This window comes from Chelonoidis abingdonii, chromosome 3, assembly GCF_003597395.2.
Source record: "Chelonoidis abingdonii isolate Lonesome George chromosome 3, CheloAbing_2.0, whole genome shotgun sequence".
NCBI classification, from domain to species: Eukaryota; Metazoa; Chordata; order Testudines; family Testudinidae; genus Chelonoidis; species Chelonoidis abingdonii.
Genome location: NC_133771.1, coordinates 44,001,995 through 44,014,534, shown reverse-complemented (window position 1 = coordinate 44,014,534; position 12,540 = coordinate 44,001,995). Strand labels below are relative to the sequence as shown.

The 12,540-nt window shown below is 37.5% G+C and overlaps 1 protein-coding gene across 1 annotated transcript in view; it reads left to right on the top strand.

Moving 5' to 3' along the window:
* CSMD1 (CUB and Sushi multiple domains 1) overlaps nt 1-12,540 on the top strand; it is a 2,093,217-nt gene that overhangs the window by 1,714,963 nt on the left and 365,714 nt on the right. Inside the window, exons 29-30 of the mRNA XM_075063712.1 lie at nt 266-453; nt 5,600-5,794. Of these exons, the coding sequence (XP_074919813.1) occupies nt 266-453; nt 5,600-5,794 (383 nt within the window). The remainder of the gene's footprint in view (nt 1-265; nt 454-5,599; nt 5,795-12,540) is intronic.

The following is a 12,540-nucleotide window of genomic DNA, read 5'->3' as shown; positions in this document are numbered from 1 at the left end:
AACTGTGTACCAACAAAAATAAGTTACAGTGTTGGGAGCTCTTCACATTAGGGCACTTTGGTTTAAATTAGACATTGATCAGTTTTGATCATTGATCGCATTTACAAGGCATGTCGTATTTGGATTGTGGGATATACTTTAAGAACTTCTTTATTTCTGCAGATGAAAACATGTTTAATGCTGTGGCTGCCTTTTCTTTTTTTTAAAGTAGCAAATAATTTCTCAAAAAATAAAGACAATGTAATTCTCTTTTCCTTTATTTCAGTTTCAGTATGGAGCCCAGTTATGATTTTCTACATATTTATGAAGGGGAAGATTCTAACAGTCCTCTAATTGGCAGTTTTCAAGGCTCCCAGGCACCTGAAAGAATAGAGAGCAGTGCTAATAGTTTATTTCTAGCATTTCGCAGTGATGCTTCTGTTGGCATGTCAGGATTCGCCATTGAATACAAAGGTACTGTTGTTAACATAATACGTGTCAACATACAGAAGGAAAATGTCTTAAATTAGGATTAATTAAAACTCTATTTACACACATACTACACTTATTTTTCATAGGTTTGTAATTGTGTGAATGCATATATATTTAAAAGTTAAAATATACGTAACAATGTTTTTTGTTAATCTTTTATATTTTAACATACTGGTGTTGTGTAATTGGTTGATGACAGTCTTATTATGGTGGTATATCAGCCCTACGAAAATGTTCAATGTAAAAACAATGTAGAAAATGCTATTTTAAATAATATTTGATTCATTCCAAAATACAAGTTTATAACCAAATATGAAAACACAATCTCAACTTCTTAATTTATTGTTCCAATTTATCTTTTAAAAAATCCTTTTGAAAATGATGAGGTACATAATAGGCAATTTTTCTCCTTTTATTTTTGACATCCCTGCACACTCTCATCTCCTAAAAGGGAGGAGAAATGGTGCAAATAAAAAAAGATAGTCATTGTTATTTAGGGAGTGTTCTACTGAAATGGAATGGTTTCACCCAATTAGAATACAGAAATGTTGTACATTTACTGATACATACCAATGTATTTTTCCCTCTACACTTTGGTTGTGGGTGATTTGCAGCAAGATTTACATACACATTGTATGGCTGTTTCAGAATAACCACAGAGTGTGTGAATCCTTGTAATTTGGCTGGCAGCCATTATTAGCCAGAGTACAAGGATTTATATAATCACTTTTTAGTTATTTTTCAAAAACCATCCTGTGAATATACAACATTTTCTTCTCAAATGAGCTGCTATTTCTCTGCTTAGATTGGCATCTGTGTTCAGAATTTTCAAGCTTTCAGCCTCAAAGATACAGCCTCAACTTCTCACTCCAGTCAGTTGAAGAAAAACTCCATACTGTATGTGAAAGAAAACAAAATGAGAAACAACCAAAACCCAAAGAACATGATTTGTCAACCCACTTAAACCCTTCTTCTCATTTTTCTACTGTCTTCTTTCTTCACCCTTTTCCTTTCAGGCTAGCAAGACTACTGTCCCCAGAATAACTATGATATATTTGTGTTTACATTGTTTGTACAGGGAATCCTTGGCTATCTCTTCTCAAATGAATTTGAAATACAATAGAAATAAAAATAAATACATTTATTTTATATAGGAAATAGTAAGGAATGGTATTGCTGAATAGTAAGGAGGGAAAGGTGAAGGTTGCACAAAGGAAATGATATAAGAATGACCAACTTTCCCTCTTCCTTCTCTACGTGTGTGTGTGTGTGTGTGTGTGTGAGAGAGAGAGAGAGAGAGTGAAATGCACAAATAAGTTATATAATTATATCATATATAATAGGTTTTATATTATACAAGTATACATATAAAATAACAAAATTTTCTTGAAATATTGAATACAAATATACAAATAAAATTGGGGTATCAAACAGCGGAAAGGTAAATTGTTAAATCTAAACTACTTGAAAATGCATGTATAATAATAATTAATCACTGGAAGGCATGTCCTGTTAACTTGGTAATAACCATATACTGTAATAATACATTCCAAAACCAAAAGCCTTTGTTTTTCTATAAATATCTCTGCCATTCATCTTGAAGTTATTCAGCACAGGGTAGACATTACTTCATAAACAGGCAGATTTTGCAGAGTGTTATAATAATCAGAAAAACAACACAAAGAAAATAGAGTTCAAGAGAACCAAGTTACATAATATTTGGACCTCCATTAATGTAATTATGCTGCCTGCCAAAAAGGTGTCATACCTTATTATAACAGAAAAAGTATAACATTTGTATCCACTGTAATACTGCAAAGTGTATTTAATACAGTACTTCCATTTAATTAACTGCAAAGTGCCTTCTCACCATAAAACTATGCTAGTTAAAAATCATCTCAACCACATTCTTGAAATAAGGTCATATCTTAATAATGCAAATTATGAATCAATCAATGAATTAAACATCAGAACTAATATTGCCTATTAATCCTTAAAGAATTATTTAAACTTGACTCATCAGTGTGTTGGATTGGTTAACAATTTGTTCCAGCATAGTAGCTGATAATCTCTCCAATACCTGGGGGATTTCGTGGCTGTGGACTCCTATGAAATTCAGGGTCCTGCTCGCATGCTTGTTTGTTTATTTATTTATTTATTTTGCTAGTTTTCATTAGTTCTTAATGTCTTAAATATAGGGAGTGAAATCCTGGCCCCATTGAAGTAAATGACAAAACTCCCATTGACTTCATTAGACCCAGGATTTCATGCGAGTCATTTTGTAGTATTTGTACTAGGCTAGATTCACATCAGTGATTTAGGTGCCTAACTACTCCTTTAAATTCAAGATTTAAATCCACTAGCATTCATAAAGCCTGCGCCCAGCTGCCACCTAACCTGCGGGTGCCTAAATTCCCTTCCATAAGAGGGGGGAGAGGGTAGCACCACCACATCTTCTTCACCCTTTCTTTGTGAAGAAGGGCTGACCTGGTTTAAATGCTTAACTCCAGAAGAGGGTTCATGGCTGTGAATCCCAGGTGGAAGTAGGCACAACAGGGCTTAGGCCACACTCCTCTCTTTGGTATTTCCTACTGCATAACTTAGGTGGCTCCCTGCTCAGTATGCTGGCTTGTTTGAATCTCTTTCGTAAGCACCTAACTCTCCCTATACAATGCATGAGGAACTTGGGAGCCAAACTCTAGCTTCTGAATTCTGGTAGGAGGAGAGGTATGTTAAAGTTAGGCATTGTAACATCTAACTCCCCCTTGTGAAGTTAGCCAACTATCTTACAACAATACAGGTTTCAGAGAGGTAGCCATGTTCTCTGTATCAGTAAAAATAATGAGGAGTCCTGGTGACACTTTAGAGACTAACACATTTATTTGGGCATAAGCTTTCGTGGGCTACAGCCCACTTCATTGGATGCAGGGAGTGAAAAACACAGTAAGCAGGTATGAATATACAGCACATGAAAAGATGGGAATTGCCTTACAAAGTGGTGGGGTCAGAGCTAACAAGGCCAATTCAATTAGGGTGGATGTGACCCATTCTCAACAGTTGACAACTGTTGACAACAGCTGACAACTGTTGGGAATGGGCCACATCCACATCCACCATAGTTTTGGACTATTTTTGGAATTTAATACACCAGCTCCATACAGACCAACATAAAATAGCATTTGGAAGCTTATTTTGTGCAATTTTAGACAATATATGATGTGAGGCTCTTCAGTGGTGAGAGGCGAAACAATGGTATCCAAAATGATAAAGTGTAATTTTCTGCACAGTTCCAGAAACAGTGCAACAGGATTCTGATTGGTTTTTTACTGTTTAAGTTAATTTCAACACCATAATGTGGTGTTGATTGGTCAAAGCTACCAAACAACAATATATCACAAGATTTCTTACTGGTTTTGCATGGGAAAGCATTTTTTCCCCTTAAATGTTTAAGCTGTTTAGCAAGTGACAAAAATGATGAATATTAGCATTTTGCAATATACTAACATAAAATGTTTTCACATTGCGTAGTCTTAATTGTCAAGGTATCTCACAAGTGATGGTAATAGTTTTCTATATTTTCAACTGGAATTTATTGACCAGATCAGTCTCTCACTGAAGATTGCGCACCAATAGCAGTAAGTAACGTGCCCATAGTTTTTACTGCATAGTGGGCAGATATAAATGTATATGAATTCCTAATATAATGCTTCTTCATTTGTAAGCTTTTGTATGAGCAATGCAGCATCTAGTCTGCCTGGCAAAAGTTTTTTTTTAATTTATAATTGCCTATGCATGCAGTACTAGCCTTTGAAATATTCTAGAAACTAACTTTTTTATTCAGTGATACTTATGCATAGGCCAATATCAGTGCTAGAGGTGACAATACACAGCTTCATATTATGAATATACAAAGTTCTCAGAGAAAGAAGTGATCTAACAACAAGTAATGAAGACAAAGTCCACAAACAAGACCTTGCCTCTGCACTGAAGTGGTCCCAAGAGCACATTACAGCTTTTACCGGTCATGTCATCAACAATATGACAAACCCATTTGCCCTTGAATCACATCCAGATATGCTTATCAAACTATTTACTTGACTGCAAGTAAAACCAGATGTACAAGAGTCTCTGCTGAAAAGAGAAGATGCTAGAGAAGAACAAATTGAGAGATTTGTAAGAGGTGTACTTGATTCTGATGGGACATGTAGCATCTTCAGCCCCATCAGGAAATTTGGCATCAAACATTTGCTGACATGATCAAAAAGACCAAATTTAAATCTGCCAAGGGAAGGACAATCAGAGCAGCTATCAGTTCAGAATTTGTTTTCCGCATGCCCTGCCCTTTTCAAGATGTGGAGATGATGGTTTCAATTGCAACTGTTCTTAGTCACATAATAGGGCCTGTGTCTATGTCCCTCTTCCATGCTGATGGAACAATGAGAAGAACAGACAACGCTGATTTAGAGCATCAGCTGGAAGCTTAAGCTAAAAGAGTCCATGAGCTAAGAGCATATGATAAAGAAACAACAGTATACATCAGAGATACCACTGCTGTTATACAAACGATGGCTGGTGACAAATTCAACGTGTTCAACATATGCTTTGAGCTTACCAAGAAATCCATTTTTATGTCTTTAAATAATACATAGTCATTAAATGAAGAGAAACAAGTGCAAATATTTCAGTGGTTGTTTTAACTTGTTGCTAGTGTCATTATTTATCCCCATTTCTATGGTAATAGCACCACTTAACACTTCCCTATCATACTTCATCATAAAATAGGCATATTAAGCTTTCAAATGATGTATATGTGAGAGTGTGTAGAGAAGGTACATTAAGTCAATTACTTTGGTGGTGCCTTACGCTCATCTATATGGAGTTTATGGCTATGGCTTGCAGATTTTCTTAATACCTTACTAAATGGTGTAGGTGTAATTTTCTTGTACAGACAGATAAGCTTAGGCAAGTATCAATGACCTCCTAGCAATATTTAACAGTAAGAAAATGTATTCTAATAACAAGATGGAAATACGAATCTAATTTTAAAACTGATCATTGTTAAATGCATATTTTAGTACATATATTGTATTGAGATTACTGATGTTTTATTTATAATCCATTTTAACAGAAAAACCACGGGAAGCTTGTTTTGACCCTGGAAACATAATGAATGGGACTAGAATTGGAACAGACTTCAAACTTGGGTCGACCATTACTTATCAGTGTGATTCTGGATATAAGATTATTGATCCTTCAACTATAACATGTGTGATTGGTGTTGATGGAAAACCATCTTGGAACAGAGTATTGCCATCTTGTAATGGTATGTATTATATGTGATACTGTTCCCCTCTTGTATAAAGTTAATAGATTCAGAGACTGGCTCTAAATCCTAGAGTTCATATTACTCTGCTTCCAAATGCGTACCCACTATAAAACCCCTTAGATTATGATTGTTTTTATTTAAAATAATTATAATACAAATTGTTTTCTGTTAGTTTAATAATTCATGTATTATTTAAAACTACTTAATCAGATTTTAGGTACAGAAGCCACTACAAAAGACTCAGCCTTTGCCAATAATTACTACACATTAGTATATATGAGATCCCACAACTTTCCTTATGTGTACTATGGAATAGATGGTTTTGTAACCTGTATAGATGTCCACTGGGTGTTGCACTAGACAGAGACCACTTATTATTTTCAAATTAACAGCAACAACTGTCAAGCTCTAATTACATGGATTATCTCACTGCTTCCTTGTGTTCCCCTTGTACTGTTTGTTGTATCCATCTATTGTCTGTTGCATTATTCTTAGAATGGAAGCCAGGGCTGGATTCAGGGCTTTTGCCGCCCCAAGCAGCGCAAAAAAAAAAAAAAGTCGCGATCACGATCTGCGGGAGCTCTACCACTACTGCTTCAGTCTTCAGTGGCAATTCGGTGGCAGGTCCTTCGCTCCGAGAGGGAGTGAGGGACTTGCCACTGAAGAGCCAGACGTGCTGCCCCTTCCCCGTGGCCGCCCTAAGCACCTGCTTGCTGGGCTGGTGCCTGGAGCCGTCCCAGTTGGAAGCCCCCTGGGACAGGGACCATCTTTTTGTTCATGGATTCCAAGGCCAGAAGGCACCATCTAGTACAGGGATCAGCAACCTTTAGCACACGGCCCGCCAGGGTAAGCACCCTGGTGGGACGAGACGGTTTCTTTACCTGCCACATCTGCAGGTTCAGCCGATCATAGCTCCCACTGGCTGCAGTTCACCACTCCAGGACAATGGGGGCTGCGGGAAGTGGTGGCCAGCACACCCCCCAGCCTGCGCTGATTCTCACATAGGGCCTAATAATCCTGGCACTGCTGGACTCCACTGGAAACAAACCTGCTTGATGATGATTCCCCTTATACAATTATATTTTGAGACCTACCCATTAGCCAATTTTTAATCCATTTACTGTGTGCCATGTTAATGTTATTATATTCTAGCTTTTATAATCAAAATGTCATGTAGTACCAAGTCAAACACCTTGTTATGTGTTTCTAGAGTGTTTAGCACAATGGAGTCTTAAATCATAACTGATACAAATTATTTATTTATTATTGGTAGTAGTAAGTAATAATAATAATTCATGTTGTTTTCATCTATTGGTTCTTGTTTCTGTGAAATTAGTTGGTGATCTCTATCCTATACATTTACAGATTTGCCAAACCATTTATTCATTCTACTCTTTTACATATAAGGGTTTGTACCATACTCATCCATAGTTTGTGCCTCTTTGTTACCTTTCTCTGCAGTGCTGTATTGTGCTATTCTGAACTGGTGCTGAATCAGTAACCAAGAATTGAAATGTTTTATATCCAGTTATTACCCTACTAACATCAAGTTGCCTTAATTTTCAATGTTTATTTTAATTGTGATGTTTCTCATATACAAAGGTGGATTTTGCTAAGTGCTTTTTACCTGCACTGCCGCCACTGTGATGGACTTAGACTCCATTTTTAATGTAATGTTATACAATATAGACATCACATCTGATTCTGGTTCTTTTCAATATCTTCATCGGTGATTTACATAATGGCCTAGAGTGTACATTTATAAAGTTTGTGAATGATACCAAGCTGGGAGGGATTGCAAGTGCTTTAGAGCATTGGATTAAAATTCAAAATGATTTGGACAAACTGGAGAAATGGTCTGAAGTAAATAGGATGAAATTCATGAGGACAAATGCAAAGTACTCCACTTGGGAAGGAATGATCAGTTACACACAGATAGGACAAGAAGCAGTGGTCTTAAATTGAAGCCAGGGAAGTTTAGGCAGAATATTAGGAAAAACTTCCTGATGAGATATTTAAGCCATGGAATAAATTGCCTAGGGAGGTTGTGGAATCTCCATCATAGAAGATTTTTAAGAGCAGATTAGACAAACACCTGTCAGGGATGGTCTACATAACATTTATTCCTGCCTTGAGTGCAGGGGACTGAACTAGAAGACCTCTTGAGGTCCCTTTCAGTCCTATGATTCTATTATTCTAATACCAAGTTCACTGATTTACAAAACTTAATATCACTTTAGAACTTTTCTAGGAAATTCACAGAGTACATTCATGAAAGACTGAATAGCTTGGGGTAACATGAAATATTTCATCTTAAGGTCCCTAGTTCCCTAACATAATTATGAAATAATCCAATTTTTTTTCTTCTTGATGACTGTTCAGTCACCTACCTGAAATGAGTGTGTGGTTTCACTCTAAATTCTAATGGTGCTACAAATTTACCCTCAAGAGGACATTAAGTATCACTCTTTTTTGCGCTTACACAAAAAAACTGAGAATAGCCGCAGAGACGTAAAAATCTCCACCTGACAATCCTTGTTCGATCAGGTTGTGATATATTGGTAGGTCTGTATGAAGAGGCTGCAATCTATGCTGTACATATTGCCTAGAAAAATACAGAACTTCAGCCTATATTTTATCAAAAGCTTGTTTGGTGAAAGACCAGACATTTTCAAAGTGTTGTGCAGACCGCTAACTACTTAGAGCTCACTGTGAATTTTCTATCTGAATGATTTTCAGTGGAAAATGCAGTTTCTTCAAAATAGATTTTTTTTTCCATTTTCCATCAAGAAAACCAAATCAAAATATTTTCAAAGAGAGGTCTCTGAATCAAAATATTTTTGTTTGTTGAACTGACCCAAAATATTTCACATTGAGTCACTTTAACATTAAACTACATTTCCCTCTGGTGGCACATTGCCTAATGAAAGTTGAATTTTAGGCCTTCATTCCTGTTACCTGGGGTTCTTTTAACCCAAAGCTCTTGGTAACTTTACTCTGTGCAAGGAGGTGTCAGGAAATAAATCAGGGGAGACACGACTGTCCGACCAATAGATGGCTGGCACAAACAGGACAACACAAGAGTGCTTTCACTTAAAGCTAAACTTAATCTCAAGCACTTACACACATCCGCAACAAGTTAGTAAAACACCCCCAACCCTTGATAACTACCAAAGCTGAATGTGGCTCTCTAGTGACACAGCGGCAGGCTTCCGGTAGCCAAATCTTCCGTCTGCCGGTGGGGACCGCAAGATGTATCCAGAGGGAGAGTCCAAAAGAGTCCCCAAACAAGTCCAACTATCTCAAGCTTTTTTCCTTTATTTATACATTAGTAATAGAATGACATATCCCTTAAAGAAACCTTGTCAAGTAAGCAGTTTCAAGCAAGAGGTTCCTTCTGACTATTGATTAACCAGGTGTGGGTTTTCCAGAGTCTACAGTTTTGGGACCCCAATAAACATTCCTACTCTTTTTAACATGCATGTATCTAGTCAATATTGGAATATTCAAAGAAGGAACAATTACCTACCTGTAATTCTGCCTCTCTTAAGACATCATTGACAAGATTACTACTCACCTATATATCAACCTCCTAATTTAATCCTAAATGGAGAACAGGGTCTGGTCCAAGAGGTGAATATAGCTGGACCGCTTGGTAATAATGACCATAATATAATTAAATTTAACATCCCTGTGGTGGGGGAAACACCACAGCAGCCCAGTCCTGTAGTATTTAATTTCAGAAAGGGGGACTACACAAAAATGAGGAGGTTAGTTAAACAGAAATTAAAAGGTACAGCACCAAAAGTGAAATCTCTGCAAGATGCATGGAAATTTTTTAAAGACACCATAATAGAGGTTCACTTAAATGTACACCCCAAATTAAAAAGCATAGTAAGAAAACTAAAAAAGTGCCACCATGGTTAAAAATGAAGTAAAAGAAGCAGTGAGAGACAAAAAGGTGGAAGTTAAAAAGGAAAATAGAGGAAGAATAGAATGGAAAATAGAAGGAAGCATAAACTCTGGCAAATGAAGTGTGAAAATAGAATTTGGAGGGCCAAAAAAGAATGTGAAGAACAACTAGCCAAAGACTCAAAAAGTAATAGCAATTTGTTTTAACTACGTCAGAATAGGGTGACCAGATGTCCCGATTTTATAGGGACAGTCCTGATTTTTGGGTCTTTTTCTTATATAGGCTCCTATTACCCCCAACCCCTTGTCCCAATTTTTCACACTTGCTGTCTGGTCACCCTACATCAGAAGCAGGAAGCCTGCTAAACAACCAGTGAGACTACTGGAAAATCGAGATGCTAAAGGAGAGCTCAAGGATGACAAGGTCATTGCAGAGAAACTAAATGAATTTATTCCAAGTCTTATCAGAAATCTAAGACAGGGTACAGCAAAGTTGATAATGGTAGATCCAGACAGGCCAAGACAGTTTTGTTTTTTGGATAAAATGAACCTCTGATTTCAATGCTTAATCCTTCTGCCTCTCCAGTCTGACTTCATATTGCAGAAGAAAAGCCAAATTCTCCACATGGATCGAACTTCCATACCCCTTACAGCATGGATTGTCAACATTATAGAAGAGTTGCTTATCAGAAGTCCAAAATATAATTACTCATTAATAATACAAAAGACTCCACCAAAGCTACATACTCTGCTAAATGGATTTATTTCAGCTGCATTCTTTTCAGATGCAGATCCTAGACATACTGAATTATATATTAAAATTAAAAATATTTGGATGGTCTGTGAATTCCCTGAGGGTCATCAGCCACCTTAGCTAACTGCTCTCCAATTCTGTAATGCTCAGTTTTCTCTCACCCACGATAGTCAGATTCCTTAAGGGCCTTATGAGGGTCTGTCCCTGAATCAGACAACCTACTCCAGTTTGGGATCTAAATATTGTTCTAATGGAATTGATGGGACCACTCTTTGAGCCTCTAGCAATGTGCTCTCCTTTGATTTGTTCATTAAAGTGGCATTTTGGGTACCAATTACATCCACTAGAAGTGTGGGTGAGATCTAGGCACTTACGGCAGGGTCATTTTATGCCAAATTACACAAAGAAGGGTAACACTGAGACCTCTTCCCAAATTTCTACCCATAAATGTTTTTAATTTCCATCTTAACAGGTGTTTGATCTCCCTATGTTCTTTCCAAATCCAAACTCTGATAAAAAGGAAACTAGGCTACACACATTAGACATGCACAGAGCAGTCATTTTATCTAGACAATAGTAGGCTCTTTTAGGGTATTCACCAGAATATTTGTTGCTTTTGCAGAAAGGATGAAGGTGCAATGCATTTCAACCCAGAAAATTTCTAATTGGATCACTAGATCCATTAGGCTATGTTATGAATTAACTAAGGCTGACGTGATGTGAAGAATGTAATCCTTTCCACCAGGGCCGAATCAGCTTCCATAGCTTCCTTGAGGAATGTGCCCATAGTCAAAATATGTAGGGCAGCTAGATGGAGTTTTATTATGTACCTTTGCACAGCATGGCTCCATTGTAGAAGCGTCACAGTCAGATGCTTGTTTTGTCAGGGCTATCAGAAATCAGTGAACCAAAATTGGTGTGTCAGAAACTAGGCCTAGTTGGGTGACAAAATGACGAGAAGATGGACTATTCCACCCATATTTACCTTTGTGGGTCCTTAAAGAAAAATATTTTGGGGAGAATAATTGGCTAGTGCAGCAAGATTCAGTGTTCTGGGTGCCAGCCCCATCTCCTGGAATCCTGAGCCTTCGTCATCCTGAGAGATATCTTGACCAGACTGGGCCAGAGAGAGGGACCAAGATGACATTGCCACCCCACAAGCTCCACAGGAATCCCAAATACTACCTGAGAGGAAACAGGATTAGACTTTAGCAGCAGCAACAGTTCCAGCCCATCTCAAGTAAATTCTTCTCTTTTTCCCGGAAGAACAGTTATCAATATCTTTGAACCATCTAAAAAATTGTCAAACAAGGTGTTTTTTCCGGCTAAAAACTCTCTCCAGCTAAAAGGAAAGGGATGTTGTTAAAATGAAAGTCTTACTTAAAACTTTACATTTCAAATGCTGGTTTTCCTTCTTTCCTTTACTTTTAATAAAAGCTAAAGGATTTTTAATGGTGTGTTTGCCATGGTAATAGGCATCCTGAGGTCTCTGCATACCAACCCCCATACCTTATTTAACTTTTTTTAATGTTGCTTGGTGTTTGGGTTATGGTAACACCTATGTATTCCATCAAAATTAATATAACATCCCCCGACTGAAACTTCTTGTTCCTTTTATCATAGGAGTACCTGATAGAACACAGGTGTGGCTCATCCTGTAATTAGGGCTGCCTTACCCCAGCTCTGCAACCCATGGGCAGGCCACCTTTTAAAATCCCCCCTCTCACTCACACACATGCTTAGAACCTCATGCACCCAAGAGCAAAATGTAAAGTTCTTATTTCTTTTGTTGTCCTTTGGTGTTCTGTTTTTCCAGTGGCTTTCCTGGCTCTCCTGTCATCTGACCCCATAGAGAGAGAAAATATTCTCTCGCCAGAGCTGCTTTCATCTCTGCCACTTGGAACTGAAGCCCTTCCGTCTCATCCACCAGAGTATCCACCTGCCATTCCAAACCCCGCTTATCCATGGGTAACTTGTCCCTTTTTGTAGGTCCTGCTGTGCCTCCTCCATCAAAATGGCAAATCCCCTTAAACCCACTAATGTCCTCTCTTACCAGTGCTGAATTAACTGATTTTTC